Source organism: Amblyraja radiata, chromosome 14 (genome assembly GCF_010909765.2).
Source record: "Amblyraja radiata isolate CabotCenter1 chromosome 14, sAmbRad1.1.pri, whole genome shotgun sequence".
NCBI lineage: Eukaryota > Metazoa > Chordata > Chondrichthyes > Rajiformes > Rajidae > Amblyraja > Amblyraja radiata.
In genome coordinates this window covers 25,462,237-25,483,128 of record NC_045969.1, presented here as the reverse complement: position 1 = coordinate 25,483,128, position 20,892 = coordinate 25,462,237, and the positions used below count along the sequence as shown (strand labels likewise).

At 41.9% G+C, this 20,892-nt stretch overlaps 1 protein-coding gene across 2 annotated transcripts in view; it reads right to left on the bottom strand.

Annotated features, from left to right (window-relative positions):
• Positions 1–19,388, bottom strand: part of lcp1 (lymphocyte cytosolic protein 1) — a 61,645-nt gene extending 42,257 nt beyond the window's left edge. Inside the window, exons 1-3 of one of the 2 annotated variants that reach the window (XM_033032856.1) lie at positions 19,271–19,388; positions 4,821–4,929; positions 3,288–3,445 (exon numbers count right to left, since the gene is read on the bottom strand). In XM_033032856.1, the coding sequence (XP_032888747.1) occupies positions 3,288–3,445; positions 4,821–4,887 (225 nt within the window). In that variant the 5' untranslated portion in view covers positions 4,888–4,929; positions 19,271–19,388. Of the gene's footprint in view, positions 1–3,287; positions 3,446–4,820; positions 4,930–18,360; positions 18,515–19,270 lie in introns of those variants that run through there. The other variant, XM_033032857.1, reaches the window with a different exon arrangement.
• Between the last annotated feature and the right edge of the window lie 1,504 nt (positions 19,389–20,892).

The following is a 20,892-nucleotide window of genomic DNA, read 5'->3' as shown; positions in this document are numbered from 1 at the left end:
TGCCTAATTTGCTGTGTTTCCAATTTGTTCTGGTTTTTAAACATTAATAGGCAATGCAGTTGACATCAGGAAGAGCAATACAAATCATAGTCACCTGGACTAGATGGACTACACCCCAAGGTTCTGAAAGTTGGTAGAAGTAGCAGTAGAGATTGTGAAAACATTAGGAGAGATCTTTCAAGAATTGTTCCAGAGGACTGGAAAATTGCAAATATAACTCCACTGTTTAAGAAGGGAGCGAGGCGAAATAAATTACACGCTGGTCAGCCTGACTTCAGTGGTTGGTAAGAGTCCATTATTAAGGATGAGGATTCAGGGTACTTGGAAGCATATGATACAATAGGCTGATGTCAGTATGGTTTTGTTGAGGGGAGACCTTACCTGACGAATCTGTTGGGATTCTTTGAATGAGTACAAGCAGTATTGACAAAGGCGAGTCAGCAAATATTGTTTACATAGATTATCAGGTCTTTGATAAAGTGCTGCACATGAGGCAAGAATAGGAGTCTGAGGTATTAGAGGCAAGGAACTAGCATGGAGAGAAGATTGGCTGACTGGCAGAAGGCAAGAAGTAGGATTAAAATGGGCCTTTTCTGGTTGGCTGCTGGTGACTAGTGGTGTTCTGCAGGGGTTGTTGTTGGGTCCACATTTTTTTATATGTTAATGATCTGGATAATGGAATTGAAGGCTTTGTGGCAATGTTTGTGGCTGATACAAAGATAGATGGAGCGGAAGGTAGTGTTGAGGAAGCTGGGGGTCTACAAAAGGACTTGCATTGGTTAGGAGAGTGGCAAAGAGATGGCAAATGGAATACAATGTAGCAAAGTGCACAGTCATGAACTTTGGTAAAAGGAATAAAGATGTTGACCATTTGCTAAATGGGGAGAGGAGTCAGAAATCAGAGGTGCAAAGGGACTTGGGAGTGCTGGTGCAGGATTCCCAAAAGGTTAATTTGCAGGTTAATTCAGTAGTAAGGAAGGTAAATGCAATGTAAGCATTCATTTCGAGAGGACTGGAATATAAAAGCAAGGGTGTATTGCTGAGACCTTATAAGGCAATGGTCAGGCCACATTTTCGAATATTGTGAGCAGTTTTGGGCCCTACATCTGGGGAAGGACGTGCTGGGGAGTCCAGAGGAGCATGAGAATGATCCCAGGGATGATTGAGTTAACATATCAGGAGTGTTTGATGGCTCTGGGTCTTTACTCACTGGAGTTTAGAAGGATAAAGGAAGATCTCATTGAAACCGACCAAATAATGAAAGGCCTAGATAGAGTGGATGTGGAGAGGATGTTTCCAGTAGTGGAAGCGTCTTGGACCAGAGGGCACAGCCTCAGGCTAAAGGACATACCTTTAGAAAGGAGATGAGGAGGAATTTATTTAGCCAAAGGGTTGTGAATCTGTGGAATGTATTGCTTTGACGGCTGTGCAGACCAAGCAACTGGGTATTTTTAAAAGGAAGATTGATAAGTTCTTGATCAGTAAGGACGTCAAAGGTTAGGGGAAGAAGGTAGGAAAACGGGGTTGAGAAGGAAAAATAGCTCAGCAATGATCAGACTTGATGGACCAAATGGCCTAATTATGCTCCTATGTCTTTTGATCTAGTGATCTGTGCTTAGCACAATTACATGCTGCTTTTCGTCCATGTCAGGGGCAGTTCTTCCATTATAAATCCTGGGTTAATTCTGCTCTCCATCACAGTTTTCCACAAAGCTTACATTTCTCAAGTCTTTCTGACAGATCTCTTGCCCATTCTGCAGATTGGACTCCACACTGGCTTCAACATTGCTCTGTACAGTTCTGGCTCAGAATTCAAAATCTCTACGGGAATTCTCATTTGCTCCATGTTTCAAACTGGCCATATGTTCACTCAAATCCTTGTCACCATCAACCTCAGCCATCGAAGATCCTTACTTGTAATACACCCTTTAAACACTCCTAATAATATCTGGCCACCATTCATGGTGCAATGTTTTGCAAAAACAATGTGAACAATAATAAATTCATCCAAATACAAGTTGTGACCAAACCTTGATTACTTTTTGAATGTCTGTGTTTATCAGGGTGGGGGAAATGTTCCTTATAAAAGCTGTAAACTCTTCAGGATATCTGGTTCCAGACATCCAATGTGAATTCCACAAAGACTAGATATTTGGGACAGATTGCCTATCAAGCACTTGGGAACAGCAAGGTCATGTCCTCTGGAGTTACACAATACTAATGGCAAAGATTGTACTCAGAAATATGCTTATGTTGTTCCTGGACTGTCTTTAATTCACATCTCTGAATCTTTCAAAACAAAAATTGTGCTGATGAATTGCACCATATATTGGCCACACAGTTGCCATATCAGCGCATTTAATAACATCTGCTATTAAGTACACTTGCCACTGCACATTTATATTTTTGTGTGGCAAATTGCTGAGCGTAAGTTATGTTAATGTTGTGGAACACCCCAGGAATCTAATGACCAAGCAAGTAATTAAAAAATGGAACTACGAGAAAGCCTTGGGGGGTGGGGGCTACACTTATTGGAAGATAGAATATGAAAGCGTGAATGAGAATTTCAAAATCAGATTTTCAAAATCAGATTTTCAAATTGTTAAATTGTCAAATTGTTTCAAATTTGATCATTTGAATGTTTTAGGTTCAAAGTTCATTTCAATATTTTAGGGTATTATTTACCACCACTATATAGTTTTGAAGAGATATATTCTGAGCTCAGACATCATTTACACGGAGGTAAAATCTACACTAAGAGGGCTGGGTGAGCGGGCGCATGGGTGGGTCAACGGATATATCTCCTCTTTTTCCTTCTTTCTTTCCTTTTTCTCTTTCTTCTCTTTCCTTTCTTTTTAATTTAATGTTCTGTTTGAAAAATGTTAAAATTAAAGCTGTGCCAAAGCTGTAAAATTGTCGGTTTTTGTACAAATGCTTCCAATAAAATATATATTTAAAAAAAAAAGAATTATGTATGTGCCTAAAATCAAATATATATCCTGCCTTTTGATTCAGGTTATAAATAGGGAATCTGCCTGATAGACAAGGAAAATCCTCATAATCCTGGTTAATCCATTAATCCAGCTATATATATTTTTTAAACTGATCAGTTGCTATCTTAACTTTTACAGGACTTTGTTATTCCCAATTAGCTGATACATGCAGTGGGTAAACCTAAAGTACTTCAGTGAAAGGGTTGCCCATCTTTTTTTGATGTTCTTACGGCGCTGATGGGATTAAACAGTAATAAATTTGCCCTCTCAACTAAACAAACCCAAAGGACCTACATCAATAAAGTCTTCAAAACTGATTTTGTCTTTCTGATTTCCAGATTCTGCAAACTTTTCTTTTATTTCACGGATTTTGAAGCCTGGTAAAGGTAGGTTAGCTTCTTTAAAAAGATTTTGGAGTTCACTGCCATCAATGTACCCAGACTGGTCAATATCTGAAATAGAAAATGAGGAAGAATTAAAGCCTTTAAAATCATAATACCGTAATGAATTAATCAATTTGAATGAATGTATGACCAGCTTTGAGGATATGGACGACACAGTACTGTTCATGGACACATGTGGTTCTGCTTGTGGAAATTTCTGTGCAAACAGATAACTATTTTTTCTCATTTTGTTTTGCATGAATATCTTTTTTTTGCAGTCTTCATTTTACTGTTGTGTGTAATTTTATGTATATTTCATGTTTTTGTGTTTGAGTTTGTGTGATGCTACTGCAAGCAAGTTTTTCATTGTACCTGCACCTCACCGTACTTGTACATATGAAATAAACTTGTACTTATGAAATAGACTAGCTGCTGCTTGCCCACCCTGACATCATGCTTCTGGGGTTCCACTTCCTTCACGAAAAAGTGTGATACAGTGGAGTTCCCACAAAAAAAAAAAACTGGCAGCAGGAAGAGAATACAAACACCACAGATATTAACACAATGTCAGAGCTTAGTGTGTCTATTACAAGGAATAAAACAATACCAGGAACAAATTCTGGTCTCTTTATACTGATTTCTACCTGGAGCTTGGTACTTTGTTACTCAGCCACTTAAGCCAACAACATTGTGTAGAAATTATGAAATTTGAAGTATTTGTCCATAAACAATCATGATGGTGGTCTCAAACTGTGAGTGAATAACTTGAACTGATGCATAATAAGCAATTTGTCCATGCTTGAAAATAACCTTTTAAGATGGAGAAACAAGGAACTGCAAATGCTGATTTACAAAAGCCACAAAGTGCTGGAGTAACTCAGCAGGTCAGGCAGCATCTATGGAATACATGGGTAGGTGACACTTCAGGTTGGGACCCTTCTTCAGACTGGAGGGGGGGGGGGGGGGGGGGGAAAGCTGGAGGAGAGGCACAAAGCCTCGCAAGTGACTGCTAGATATAGGAGAGGATTTTTTCTTTGAGAGACAGATATTTGGACAAAGGTCAGATGAAATGACAAAAATTATGAGATAAGGATAGATGTGTAAATTGTGAAACCAGAGGAAGGAATATAGATGGAAAGGGAAGAAGAAATGGGTGAGCATCCAGGTGGGGCACAGGAAAGGATGGAAGGGAATGGAGTAAGGAGGGATTAAGCCGTATACCCTTTAAGCTCGTGAATGGTATTTGTTCAAATGTGGCTGTTTCCTCCACAGTGAACCTGGAGTGGCTGGACCTTAAATGAGCTGAAGATACTTTAGCAAGGTCAGAGATGGGTGATTGTGTCTTTAAATAGGCACTGGTCTTACGTTTATTAATTGCAGCCAGGCACTTTTAATAATCCTTCATGCTTTAATGTTGCTAGAATTATGTAGCTCAGTTACCCACCAATTTTTGAAAATGCGTCTTTAAGTTCTTCCAGTTCTTCATTGGAGATCTGTCGTGTTTCTGCCATTGTCGTTTAATATCTCTGATCACTGTGAGCTGAACGTGTAACCTGAAACCAAATTCATAATATTTGGTTTATTTTCTGCATATTACAAGTCAAGATGAGTAATTTCTCTCAAAATCTTTGTATCTACCCAAGAAAGAAAATTATTTTTTATTTAATAAAAACAAATGTTGGAAATGCTTGACCGGTTGAAGCAGCATCTGTAAAGAAAGAAAACAGTTAACCATTTATTGCATTGTTTTATTATCAGCTGCTCTGACTTTAATTCTTGAATCATAATCTTACAATTCTGTCTTGCTGTCCGATGATTTGAATTCTGTAAACAAAACTTGCTGCAGCAAGAGAAATCTAACCTGGAAATAGGTTTGTGAATAGGTGGTGAATCTGAGGAATTCTTTGTCACAGAAGTCAGAGATAGATTCCAGATTAGTACGTGTGTCAGAGGTTATGGGGAGAAGGCAAAACGGGGCTAGGAGAGATAGATCAGCCATTATTGAATGGCGGAGTAGACTTGATGGTCGAATGGCCTATAGGGCCTATCCCACGAGCATGCGACTCCATGCGGCAAGCGCGACCTAAAGGGCCGGTCCCACCAGCATGCGCCTGCATGCGGCGAGCGCGACCTAACATGGTCGCTTGAGCCGTACGGCCTCGAGGGGCCGGTCCCACTTCGATCGCCGGAGCCGTATGGAGTTGTGCGGAGCTGGTCCCGACATCGCGCGGGGCTCCGAAAAACTGACCGTGTTTAAAAATCCCGCGCGGCAATGGCCTGCCTCGATGCCGTACGCACCGCCTCGATGGGCATACGCAGCCGCCTCGACGCCGTGTCACTCACTCGACCTCCGCGCGGCTCCCGCTTCTGGTTTGGTCGCGCTTGCCGCATGCAGGCGCATGCTGGTGGGTCCGGCCCTTTTGCCGAGTCAAAATTGTATACAGCTTTGTGTAAGAACCTCCAGTCATCTTGAGCCAATGCAGTCCATGTCAAGTTCATCACAATCTTTTAGTGTAATCCTGACCTTGCTGCTAGAGCTCATTGACCAAGAATAAAGTAAGAGAATAAATTGCAGTAAAATCATTACTTTATTTCTGAGGAATTTAATGAATGATCCTTGAAATACGACCAATAATAGTGGGAAGGGAAAAAACAGATTGAAGGTTCCAGCAGCACCATTTATGAATCCACATTTAGTGAACTCAGGTGCCATTGAAACTGCATATCTTAAATCACAATACTGGAAAGTTACAATCCTCAGTGAAATGTTATCCTATTTTCAAATGCTAATTTTGACATTTAGTGGATGAGGAAAAGTGTGCAACATTTTTCCATTATGGGGAACAGCATCACCAATCACAAAACACTCAGAGGCATTACTTCCAAACTGCAGGATCGTTCCGAGCTATGATTGGAAACAAGTTCTTTGTAGAGACATAAATACATCTTTTCCTATTGGTTACATGGACACATTCAGATTCAGTGAAGATAGAAGCAAAATGTGCTCCATTACAAAGGCAGAGGTACATAACATAACACTGTTTCTATCTTATGCTCTACAATAAGAATCTCCAAAGGCTACTTTAAAGTGTTCATGGCTTTTTTACACTTTCTTATAGGACTCCTGACGCATGTTTAAAATTGAGGTTCTACAAAAATATTGAGGCTAATAATTAAAATATATGTTCAGGACCCACTGCAGCTTGTGGAAAAGGTTTTGTCTTTGGAAGCAAAGACAAAGTCAATTCACTTTCAAAATTATTACCAGATGGTTCACTTGTGATATTTTCTGAAATACACTAATCTCAGTGCTTGAATATTTCCAATTTCATGTCATAAAGCACTAATGGCAAAATAATTGCCTCCAGGTAACCAGGGATGCTAACCCGGGAGAAGGTAGGATCACCCAAAGGTAAAAGAGCGAATTGTGCTTGGAGTGAGAGGAAGTAGATGACTTGCTATACAAGTGTCTTATAAGCAGTATTCACCAGGAGAAGGACATTGAGGACAGTGAGATCAGTATAGAGAACGCTAATATACGACAATTCTCGATCAAGAAAGAGGTGATGCTGCGACTTTTAAAGATAAATCCCAAGAGCCTGATGGGATCTATCCCAGATAATTAAGAGAAGCAAGATAAATTACTAGGATTGGGACGAGGATCTTTGCTTCTTCTCTAGCCACTGGCGAGGTTGCAGATGACTGGAGAATGGCCAATGTTGTTCCTTTGTTGAAGAAGGGAACTAAAGAGAATCCAGGGGACTACAGGCTGGTGAGCCTCCTGTCAGTGGTAGGGAATCTATTAGAGAGACTTCTTCGCGATAGGATTTACTCCTATGTGGAAGAGAATGGGCTAATTAGGGATAGCCAGCACAGCTTTGTATGTGGCAGGTAGTGTCTCACTAACTTTTTCAAGTCTTTTGAGGAGGTAATGAAATAAATTGAAGAAGCTAGGGTGGTGGAAGTTGTATACATGGATTTTAGTAAGGGTTTTGATAAGGTCTCTCATGGTGGCTGATCCTAAATATTAAAATGTACGGGATGCATATTGACTTGGTCGTATGGATTCAAAACCGGCCTATACATAGAAGGCAGAGGGTTGTGGTGGAAGGTAGATATTCTGGTTGGAGGTCTGTGACCAGTGGAGTTCCACAGGGATCTGTGCTGGGACCTCTGCTGTTTGTAATACATATAAATAACCTACATGTAAATGTAATGGGTTGGTGGGCAGTGAGGAATGTAATGGGTTGCAGACAGTGAGGAATGCTGTGAGAAGACGCAGCGGGATATAGAATGGGTGGAGAAATGGCAGATGGAGTTTAACCCAAGGAAGTGTGGGGTGTTGCACTTTTAAGGAGTATACAATTAATAGCAAGACTCTTAACAGAGTCCCTGGCTATAAAGTTCATAGCATGAAAGCATACAAACCATTGCTTTCAAATCAATTCTAAGTAATTTAACTGAGGTCCCACCTTAAATCAATACATGGAATTTTAAAGATTACTAGACCAAGTGCAGACCCAACGCAAGATTCCACCACTCACCCGTTCCCCCAACGCAAGCCGTTCCCCCAACGCAATATTGCATCACTCACTTATAGCCCCAACTGCGCAGGCGCGGCTCATTTCTCCTCATCCCCCAGCACTCCCTCCTCCTCTTCACCCTCCCTCTTCAATTCCTAGAGAGGGAGGGGTGGTAGAGAGGGAGGGGTGGTAGAGAGGTAGAGAGGCTCTAGAAGGAAGGGAGGGGGGTAGAGAGGGAGGGGGCACCTCCCTCCTCCACCCCTCCCCATCTCCCTCCCCCCCTCTCTCACTATCCCCTCCCTCTCTTTATCCCTCTGTCTCAACTCCCGCTTTCCCCCTCTCACATCCCCCCCTCTCTCCCTCCCTCCCCCTCTCTCTCCCTCCCACGCAATGAGGCTCCGACTCTGCGCCACAGACACCGCAGCCCCCCCCCCCCCCCGGCCTGGAGAAACGGGCACTCCCGCAACACAATATTCCACTACTTACCTGGAGTAGACACCTAGGATCTTTGGTAGACACGAGGCATCGAGGTGATTGTGTGGAGTGCAAATGGAGATCTGAACCCGCCCGGGCCCACTGCGCACGCGCGGAGAGACAGCGTTATTTTACGTTGCTACTGCGTCACCGGCTTCACCCAACTGCGCAGGCGCGGATGGTCGCAATTTTTCCCCCCAAACTTCCAGCGGACCGGAACTCGAATTTTGGGTAATTTCCGTCAAAGTGGAAACGCTGATAGTGCTTTTTTTCAATTTAAAGGATTATATAATCGGAAATATAGGTGGGAATGCGACGGGAAGATATTTATTGCCACGACGGGAAAAATGTGAGGATATGTGAAAACGCAAAGGCTGTGGCCTAGTGTTTGGAAGAAGATAGGAAAAGCAGATTGACACATCGTCGGCACAAACACAAACAATAGGAAGAGTTTTAATATTATAGAGATTGTTTAATGACATTGATTGAGTGGTGAATTCCATTAATTTATTTTTTGCTTGTATGCTTAAGCTAATGGTCCATGCAATGATGTCATGGATGGTTCTGTGGTTTTTGTCATTTCCAAAAAGCAAGCAAATTATATTAAAAGCTCAGCAACAGGAAATGAACAGTGAGCCTGTGTGCAGCAGCGCTTTAAGGAGGAGGGCTGAAGAGATAAGGAAATATTGAGAGGGGATATGAAAGCCCAGAACACTTCCAGGGTGGCAGGACGGGGTAGCATAATGAAGCTGGTAGAGCTGCTGCCTCACGGCAGGAGACCCATGTATGGAGTCAACAACATGGAAGCGTATGCGTGCAGTTAATGGGAAAGAGAGTGTAGGAAAGGTCACGTTTAAATTAACAGGGCAGGGGAATGGGAACCAATGCAAGGAGACAGAGGGACATAAAAGGAGGACAGAAGCAAAGGTAGAAGGGAGATAAGAAAAACAAACCTGAAAGCTTTGTGCCTTAATGCGAGGAGCATTCGTAATAAGGTGGATGAATTGAATGCGCAGTTAGTAGTTAATGAATATGATATAATTAGAATTACGGAGACATGGCTCCAGGATGATCAAGGCTGGAAGCTAAACATGCAGCGGTATTTGATATTCAGGAAAGATAAACAGAAAGGAAGAGGAGGTGGGGTGGCATTGCTGGTTAAAGAGGAGATTAATGCGATAGCAAGGAGAGACATTAGCTTGGACGCTGTAGAATCAGAATGGGTAGAACTGTGAAATAGCCAAGAGCAGAAAACACTTGTTTGAGTTGTATACATACCACCAAGCAGCAGGAGGGAGGTTGGGGATAGCATCAAGCAGGAAATTAGGGATGTGTGTAGCAAAGGTACAGCAGTTATCATGGGTGACTTTAATCTACATATAGATTGGGAGCAGCGATGAGTAGGAGGATTTCCTGGAATGTATACGGGATGGCTTTTTAAACCAATATGTAGAAGAACTGACTAGAGGACAGGCCATCCTAGACTGGGTATTGTGTAATGAGGATGGATTAGTTAGCGATCTTGCTGTGCAGACCCCTTGGGCAACAGTGACCATAATATGGTGGAATTCTGCATTAGGATGGAGAGTGACACGGTTAATTCAGAGACTAGGGTCCTTTGAACTTAAAGAAAGGAGACTTTGAAGGTATGAGACGGGAATTGTCTAAATAGACTAGCAAATTATACTTAAAGGATTGACGGTGGAGATGCAATGGCAAAGATTTAAAGACCGCATGGATGAACTCTAAAAATTGTTCATCCCAGTCTGGCGAAAAAATAAAACGGAGAAGGCGACTCAACCGTGGCTAATGGGGGAAATCAAGGGTAGTGTTAAATCCAAGGAAAAGCCATATAAATTGGCCAGAAGTAGCAGCAAAAGCACCCGAGGAAGACTGGGAGAAATTTAGAACTCAACAGAGGTCAAAGGGGTTAATTAAGAAGGGGAAAAACAAGCATGAAAGAAACCTTGCGGGGAATATAACTGACTCTAAAAGCTTCTTTAAGCCTCGATGAGTATACGGACACTGTATCATCATATGTTTAAGAAGGAACTGCAGATGCTGGAAAATCGAAGGTAGACAAAAGTGCTGGAGAAACTCAGTGGGTGCGGCAGCATCTATGGAGCGAAGGAAATAGGCAACGTTTCGGGCCGAAACCCTTCTTCAGACTCTGTATCATCATATGTCAGCTTTAGTAAGGACAGTTGCATTCCAACTAAGACCCGAACATGGGTCAACAACAACAATCCCTGGTTCACTGCAGAACTCAGACAGCTCCGACGGTCTAAAGAGGAGGCCAACAGGAGCGGGGATGCAGACCTCTACAGGCAGGCCAAGTACAAGCTGAGAAGAGGAATCAGAGCTTCCAAGGAAAGGTACTCTGAGAAGATGAGGAGCAAGTTCTCAGCTAGTGACTCTTATTCAGTTTGGAAGGGCTTGCAAGAAATGACCAGCTACAAGAGGAAAGCCCCCCGCTCTTTGAACAATCGTCAGCTGACCAATGACCTGAATGAGTTTTACTGCAGGTTTGAAAATCAGAAACGTAACCCTGGTACTCCCTCCCCCCACCCCCCCCCCCACCCCCCTCCACAACCAACACAGCCACACCCCAGTCTACAAAGAATGGACCCTTCCCCCTCTCCTTCCCATTCACCACTTCACACCTACTTAAGGCAAGACCAAAGATCCTATAGCAAGCAAGATAGTGCATTAGACGAAAAAGACGTAGTATGGTCATGGTACACAAAAATGCTGGAGAAACTCAGCAGGTGCAGCAGCAACTATGGAGCGAAGGAAAGAGGTGATGTTTCGGGCCGAAACCCTTCTTCAGTATGGTCATGGGTAAGTTCATGGGTAATCTTTGGCCCCATATCCGTAACCGGCTTCCGTCTCCGCCATCTTTGTCTGCAAAGATACTAATGCGGAGAGAGAAGCCATTTACAGAAACATCCTCATAAAAATTAAAGATTTTGGTAAAAATGTTCTCCTCATTTTCTCTCTGCCTCTCTGCCCCGTTAAAGAGACTCACTGACGGGGGGGAAAGAGGGCGGGCATGAGATCCGAAGCTGAGAACAGACGGCCCTTCGGTTTCTTCCCCCATCACGCTCGCTGCCCGGCTCCCAAACTACGGACCGGTCTGCTCTTTTTGCGGAAAAAAATAAACAACTAATTTTGAAAAGGCACAGCGGAGACAGAAAGAGGGAAGTTTGGATTGGAAAGGTCTCCCCTTTTACACTGCCGTGTGGGCATAGCCTCTTTGCCCTCAGTGCCCCCTCCACCCTTGCACAGTCCGATCCCAATCCCGGGGCTTTGAATCCAAAACATTAAAAAAGAAAATTAACATAATTATAATTTATTAACATATTAATCATTACCAAAAAGTAACAGAATTATGAATCATGAATCTAACACTATATCACATACACAAACTGTTCCCCGCAACGCTGATTACACTGCGAGAGGGATATGCAAAGTCAGGTTGGGTTTACTGAAATGGCCAACGAAAAGGCTGACGTTCCGCTCCATTGCGTACTACACGTTAGCCCATTGGTTTTAGCAGGAGTGCACTATCTTGCTTGCTATAGAATCTTTGGGCAAGGCTCCAGTACGAAAAGACTGGACCATTTCCCACCCCAACCAACACTTCACATCCACTCACAGCCTGACCTCAGTCTGTCTGCAAAGACTGGGCCCATCTACACCCACCCCCCTTCAATCACCACTTCACACCCAATCACCCACACCCTCTGTGCTGCACAACATCACTTATTCAATATCAACAATAAAAATAGAAGAGGTGGAGAGGCTTTTCAGCAGACAAAAAAGCCGGAAATCTCCAGGACCTGACAATGTTTCCCCCTCTACTCTTAAACTCTGTGCCAAACAACTGGCACCGGCCTATACAGACATTTGTAACCAGTCCCTGCAAACATGTACTGTCCCTGCCTGCTTTAAAGTCTCCACTATTGTCCCTGTACACAAAAAGGCAAGGATTACTTGTCTTAATGACTACAGGCCGGTCGCACTGACCTCTGTAGTCATGAAGACACTCGAAAGGCTTGTGCTGGCCAAGCTGAAAAATATCACGATCCCCCTGCTGGATCCTATGCAGTTTGCATATCTGTTGCAATAGATCTGTGGATGATGCAGTCAAACTGGGCCTGCACTTCATCTTACAGCACCTAGACCGCCAAGGGACCTATGCAAGGATCCTGTTTGTTGATTTTAGCTCTGCATTCAACACCATTGTGCCAGAGCTACTGCACTCCAAACTTTCCGAGTTGACTGTGCCTGAACCCCTCTGTCGGTGGATCACCAGCTTCCTGTCAGACAGGAAGCAGCATGTGAGGCTGGGAAAGGACATCTCGGACCCTCAAACGTTCAGCATAGGAGCACCGCAAGGCTGCGTACTCTCTCCTCTCCTCTCTCTACACCAACGACTGCACCTCCACAAACACCTCTGTCAAGCTTCTCAAGTTTCATGACAACACAACCTTGATTGGACAGGATGGGGATGAATCTGCCTACAAGACAGGAAGTGGCACAGCTGGTGTCCTGGTGCCAATGCAACAACCTGGAGCTCGATGCTCTTAAGACAGTGGAATTGATTGTAGACTTTAGGAGAGCTCCCCCTCCCCTGACCCCACTCACCATCAACAACACCACAGTCACATCTGTGGAGTCTTTTAAGTTCCTGGGAACCTTCATCTCCAAGGACCTTAAGTGGGGGGCTACCATCGACTCCACAGTCAAAAAGGCACAACAGAGGATGTACTTCCTATGGCAGCTGAGGAAGCACAATCTGCCACAGGCAATGATGGTCCAATTCTACACGGCCATCGTAGAGTCTGTTCTCACCTTCTCCATCATGGTCTGGTTTGGCGCAGCCACCAAGCACGACACCTGGAGGCTGCAGCGAATCGTCCGATCAGCAGAGAAGGTTATTGGCTGCAACCTTCCCTCCATTGATGAACTGTACACTGCAAGGGCCAGGAAGCGAGCGGGCAAGATCATTTCTGACTCCTCTCACCCTGGCCACAAACTCTTTGAATCACTTCCCTCTGGAAGGCGCCTCCGGACTGTCAAAGCTGCCACAGCCAGACATAAAAACAGTTTTTATCCACGAGTAGTTGCTCTACTCAACAGCCAAAAATCTGTAGCGTCCCTTTGATCTGGTATTTTGTTGGTTCACATGCTTGATCAATGGTGTTTTATCATTAATGTTTTATTATTATTAATGTTTAGTGTTTTCTGAGTCATTCGTAACTGTCACTGTATGTCATGTTGTTACTTGTGGGCGGAGCACCAAGGCAAATTCCTTGTATGTGAATACTTGGCCAATAAACTTACTTACTTACTTAATTATGTAAAAAGGAAAAGATTAGGAAAGAAAAATGTAGGTCCCTCACAATCAGAGACATGTGAAATTATAATGGGAAACAAGGAAATGGCAAAACAGTTAAACGAGTACTTTGGTTCTGTCTTCACTCAGGAAGACACAAACAATCTCCCAAAAATATTAGGGGACCAAGGATCTAGTGGGAGGGAGGAACTGAAGGGAATCCACATTAGTCAGGAAACAGTGTTAGGTAAACTGTTGGGACTGAAGGCAGATAAATCCCCAGGGCCTGATGGTCTGCATCCCAGAGTACTCAAGGAGGTGGCCCGAGAAATTGTGGATGCATTGGTGATAATTTTCCAATGTTCTCTCGAGTCTGGATCAGTTCCTGTGGACTGGAGGGTAGCCAATGTAACCCCACTTTTTAAGAAAGGAGGGAGAGAGATAACGGGGAATTATAGTCCAGTTAGCCTTACATCGGTAGTGGGGAAGATGCTAGAATCGATTGTTAAAGATGTTATAGCAGTGCATTTTGAAAGTAGTGACAGGATCGGTCAAAGTCAGCATGAATTTATGAAGGGGAAATCATGCTTGACTATTCTTCTGGAATTTTTGAGGCTGTAACAAGTAGAATGGATAAGGGAGAGCCAGTGGATGTGGTGTATCTGGACTTTCAAAAAGCCTTTGGCAAGGTCCCACACAAGAGATTAGTGTGCAAAATTAGAACACATGGTATTGGGGGTAGGATATTGGCATGGATAGAGAACAAGTTGGCAGACAGGAAGCAAAGAGTAGGAATTAACAGGTCCTTTTCAGAATGGCAGGTAGTGAATAATGGGGTGCTGCAAGGCTCGGTGCTGGGACCCCAGATATTTACAATTTATATCAACGATTTAGATGAAGGAATTAAATGTGACATCTCCAAGTTTGTGGATGACACAAAGCTGGGTGGCAGTGTGAGCTGCGGTGAGGATGCTATGAGGCTGCAGGGTGACTTGGATAGGTTGGGTGGGTGGGCAAATGCATGGCAGATGCAGTATAATGCGGATAAATGTGAGTTTATCCACTTTAGTGGAAAAAACAGGAAAGCAGATTATTATCTGAATGGTGTCAGATTAGGAAAAGGGGAGGTGCAACGAGACCTGGGTGTGCTTGTACATCAGTCACTGTTGTAAGCATGCAGGTACAGCAGGCAGTGAAGAAACCTAATATTGCGAGAGGATTTGAGTTTAGAAGCAAGGAGGTCCTACTGCAGTTGTACAGGACTCTGGTGAACCGCACCTGGAGTATTGTGTACAATTTTAGTGGACATATCAGCCATGATCATATTAAATGGCGGTGCAGGCTCGAAGGGCCGAATGGCCTATTCCTGCACCTATTTTCTATGTTTCTATTATTGCTATAGAGGGCATGCAGCGTAGGTTCACCAGGTTAATTCCCGGGATGGCGGGACTGACATATGTTGAAAGAATGGGTCGACTGGGTTTGTATTCACTGGAATTTAGAAGGATGAGAGGATATCTTATAGAGACATATAAAATGCTTAAATGATTGGACAGGCTAGATGCAGGAAAAATGTTCCCGATGTTGGGGGAGTCTAGAACCAGGCCATTTAGGACTGAGATGAGGAGATACTTCTTCACCCAGAGAGTTGTGAATCTGTGGAACTCTCTGCTACAGAAGGCAGTGGAGGCCAATTTACTGGATGTTTTCAAGAGCGAATTAGATTTAGTGCTTATCAAGGGATGTGGGGAAAAGGCAGGAACGGGATACTGATTTTAGATGATCAGCCATGATCATATTGAATGGCAGTGCCGACTCGAAGGGCCGAATGGCCTACTTCTGCACCTATTTTTCTATGTTTCAATCCTGACGTCCAGGGCTGTCTGTGTGGAGTTTGCTCATTCTCCTTGTGGGTTTCCCCTCGTGCTCTAATTTCTTCCAAAATTCCAAACACGTGCAGATTGGTAGGTTCATTGGCCACTGTTAATTGTCCCCAATATGATTAGAATCTGGGTTGGGTGTTTATGGGCATTTGGGGAGAATAAAAATAAATTAACGTCTAAGTGTTATGAATGGGTGATTGATGGCCAGCATTAACTTGGGGGGCTGAAGAGCCTGATTCTGTGCTCTATCTCATTATCACTCTATGACTCTCCATTGTGCCAAAGAAAGTACCTATCCAGTCAAAATTCTCCAAAATATATCCAGCTAAACACAATATCAAAGATGCGTCCTAGGCATTTGCGATTAGGTTCAGGAACTAGAGGTGACTGCATAGAATGACAAGAAAATAATGCTCAGACCCCAATGCAAAGTTAGCTTACTTCATTTCCTACTTCAAAACAGTGGCTCTCCTTAAAGGTAAATCTTAATCCATAAAATGTTTAGGTATGTGCCAAGCTTATAAAATTACGGCACAAATATAAATGGATCTAATTGAATATTTTAATAACTGATTCCAGATGGAGCAATGGTAAAATAAAATGTTCTGCTACTTGAACTCCAATGGCAAGTTGACAATTATTTATACATGTCTCTCCTAGGAATGGGCAAGATTTTAAAATAAATCAGACACACTTTTGAATATTAAATGGGTTGTTTTACCTCAACATCAGACATTTTTTCCAGTGTACGTTATAAAAATATTACTTTGGAAACGAGTCTAAAATCTACCCTCACTTGGGCTGCATGTAATTCATCAGTGAAATCTTGATCTGATGAGTAACAAACGTGTGCCCTCAATCCAGTGCTCAAGGCAGACTTGCAGCAGGAAATGACAAATAACATAGGTTCCATTTTGAGTTGCATCATGTAAAGAATATCGCAGCATGAATTTCAGAATGCAGTCTAACATTTAACACTTTCAGAGTTTTACATCCTGATATAAAGTTACCCATTTTCTGAAGTAGAATCTAACGAGAGGGGAAATTCTATCTGAAAATATACCTGAAGTAAATAATCTTTAACAACATAGAGCAGATATTCTTCACCAAATCTTTGATAACTTTAAATCATTGAAATTAAATATTTAATATGTTGTCCATTTGCTTTTAAGACACAAAACATAATAATTACTAAGGAAGTTAAATGAGTAACAGGAAGCCATTCAGATCACGTGTCTTTCCTAGGACAGTTCAAAATTAATACCGTTGTATTGAAATGGTACTGCAATTCCTCTAATTAAAAATGTTTAAGCAACATTTTGTTCCATTTCTTTCCAGATACTGCATGACACACCGAGTTCCTCTCTTTTTTTGCTCCAAACTCCAGTATCTGCGGTCTATTATGCCCCCCCCCCCCCCAGTTCACACGAGAGAGCAAGAACATGCTCTAAATGCTAAATCTTCACCACTAACTCCATCTCCCATCCTACTTCCATTCATTCATCTTCACTCTTCCAGAAAACCTTAAGTACAAACTTCTCATAAAGTTTATCTCCAACACCATGCATCCAAATGTGTTTCCCTCTTAATTCATAGCCACCATCCCAGTGAGCCTTCTCGAACTACAATCCACTGTAATGCCATCTCCCTTTGGAAGAACTTTAAGGATTTTTCGATGATAGAAGCACAAGGTACAAAGGAATGAGTGGCATGGCCCATTGCAGCATGATGACATTGGCAGATGGAGGATGGGAGTTTGTACCAATGTGATGACACAATAGGCACCTGAGGAATGGGAGACTAAAGAGAACCTTAGCACTTCATTCAGCATAAAAAACACAAAGTGCTGGAGTAACTCAGCAGGTCAGGCAGCATCTCTGGAAGATAAATCTTGAAAAGAGGCATGCCTTCACATATCACCCTTCTGTGAACCACAAACATGGTGATCAAAACTGGTAAGTAAAGTTCTATTCCCAGTGACATTTCTGCATTTTTTTGCCTCAGATACTGAAGACATTTACAGATCCTGCTACTGTTTTGCAACATGTAACTTTTAGTTCCTTAATATTCCGTTTCATAATTTCCCCTGTTGAAACAGATCTTGGTTATGCTACACTGAGACTTTCAAATGAACTTTGAATTGGGACATTTAATATAAAGTTCCTCATTTGAAGACTGCAGATTTTGTAGTTTGTGTGACATTTCAAGTTACTAATTCAATTAAAAATAGAGTAATATCTTGAAAAATACAGAATCTGAATGTGAGATTCCTAAGTAAATCTTAAGAATTTGGTGCAAGATTAATTTATGAAATTCAAATGCTCTAACCGACATATGTCTGAGAATAAATTATGTAAACTGTGCTATAATAGTCAGTTTTTGATACCACTGCCGGTCTATTAACATTATTTCAGAACAAGTAAACATTTTTATTATATGCTAAATCCAGCCTTTTAAGGAAGGACATACAAACACAGTAAACAGGAGCAGGTCGAGACCATTCAACCCTTCATCTCATTTCTGCCATTAAATAAGTTCTTAGCTGATCTGATCATGGTCTTGGCTTAATTTCCCCTACAGGTTACTGCAGAATCATTAATTCCACTTATACATGAAAAATCTATTGCCGCCTTGGACGTATTCAATGATGCAGTCTAAAAAGGTTGGAAAATTGCAAAGACTCATGATCCTCTGAGAGAAGACATTTCCCATCATCTCTATCTTAAATCAGCAACCCCTTATTCAGAAACTACACTCACTTACTTTTGATTTCTTCGAGTAGGATAAATGTTCTCTCCACATCCGCCCATTCAATCTCCTTCGGAATCTTGTGTTTCATTGATTCCTTCTCATTCTTCTAAACTCCAATGACGACAAACTCGAACTACTTGAACATTCCTCATAAAACAACCCTTTCTTCCTGGGAATCAACCAAGTGAATCTCTTCTAAACTGGCTTCAATGCAAGTACTCCTTAAATATGGAGATCAATACTGTGTGCAGTCGACAAGGTGTGATGTCACCAACACTCTGTACAATGCAACAAGACTGCCCTACTTTGATACTCCACCCTGCTTCCATTTGTTTTCTTAATTACTTGCTTTGCGTGCTGTTGAAGAAATAAAAATACCTATTGGTAAAAAAATGTTGGCATCCACATTCTGCAACAGAATTGCTTGTGGTTCTTTACAACATTGAAGTTCCCTGATACAAAAGTCACCATGTTAAAGTTCCCTATCCAATAGGCAAACAGGGTCTAAATAAAAAAGTGTCTTCATTTAAGGTGGTGCAGATTAGATATTGTAACATGTGATATAAAGAGGTGTCAAATTACCAGAGATCCATTCTTTACATGACCGGCCAAACATATAGCAAAAAGAGGAACCTGATCGACAAAAGATGACATTTTTAATATTCACTGATTCCTCTCCACTCAACCAAACACTCAATAATGTGGCTTTAGAAGAGTATGTATTCATAATCAAAATGCCTGCCTTTTACACAGCCTAACCACAAGCTTGATTAAAATAATAACCACATGCATACAGCATTGATTGTTATCAATGTATCTAAAGATTAATTCATACACAGCAAGCCAAAATCCTACTTTGGTTCCTTTGCATGGAAATAAGTATTTCTCGCAGTAAAATTCTTAAGATCACTCCCATTTTTACCTTGGAGAAACGTGGTGAAGATTCTACTTCACGTTTGCCTTAAAGGAGTCCGCACCTTCTCCTGGAAGAAAAACGCGCATATAGAGTATGTCAAACAGTTGCATTTAAGAGGAAGGAAGTGAGGTTTGTGGTGGTAAGTGACATGTGATTCCAAAAGTGCAAGATTTGTCTTTATAAGGCAATGCACATTAGAAACTGGTATCGCGTTGTGCAGCTCACAGCCTGTGTTCACTATTCGGTCATCCCACCTGTTTACCATTCTCCAACAAGGCTTCATGTTGTAGATTCTAACCAGTTTATCAATAGCAAGTCATCCAAAGTAAGATCCTTCATTTAATTAATTTATAAGAGAAGGAAAAAAAAAGAAATCCTCTGCCCTAATAATTTGAAACTATCATATAATCAAAGCCAAATATGTAACTGGTCCAAAACAATTAGTACATTAACTCATGTGATTAGTACATTAACTCATGCTTGATTTATTATTTACTGGTTAAGGCCTACAGCAGTCTCCTGCAATCAATTTGACAATGATAGTGAAACTCCCAAATTTAAACCAAAATATGTTGAGGATGAGATCACTTGCAGTGCTAATCCTTAAAAAATTGTTCATTTTTATTGCTAATTGTTCCCTTAATAAATACCTATATCCACATTTATATTGTAAAACTGCCCGTGAGATGCTGACGCGATTGTCAATGGAGGAACTGGAATGATTGCAGTATGACAGGTTTACATGAATTATTCAGAATTAGAAAAATAGAACTAAGACTTTGTAACAATATTAAAATAATGGCTGAATACACAAATTTAAAATGTAGACCGAATTACACCTGCATACCTGATCCTTACTCTCATGTGCAACAACATGGGAGATTGAGAAATGTTGTGTATTATTTCAACAACAATATCATTATAGATTTGCAACAGAATGCAATTGGTAGGAATTGGCAGCAACATTTACTCCTTGATAACCATCAGCGCAGGGGCTCCTCAAGGCTGTGTGCTCAGCCATCCTGGTCTACTCACTCTATACCCATGACTGCGTAGCCAGACACAGTTCCAACTCCATCTTTAAATTCGACGATGACATCACCATTATTAGGCGAATTACGGATAATGATGAGTCAGAGTATACAAGGGAGATCAATCGTCTGATTGAATGGTGCCAGAACAACAACCTTGCTCTCAACGTCAGTAAAACCAAGGAACTGATTGTTGACTTTAGTACAGGAAGGCCGAGGATCCACAAACCTGTCTTCCTCAATGGGTCAGTGGCAGAGAGTCATCATCTCCAAGTTGCTGGCCGTGCATTTCTCTGAAGATCTATCCTGGACCCAGCACATTGATGCAATCAGAAAGAAAGCCCAACAATGCCTCTACTTCCTTAGAAGATAGAGGAGATTCAGTATGTCAACGACTACTCCCTTGAACATCTACAAGTGTACAGTAGAGAGCATATTGACTGGTTACATCACGGCCTGGTTCAGCAACTTGAATGCCCAGAAACAAAGGATTATTACAAAATGTGGTGAACATTGCCTGGTCCATCATGGGTACTGATACCCCCACCAATGTTTTTTTAGTTTATTTAGTTTAATGTAACGTGTACCGAGGTGCAG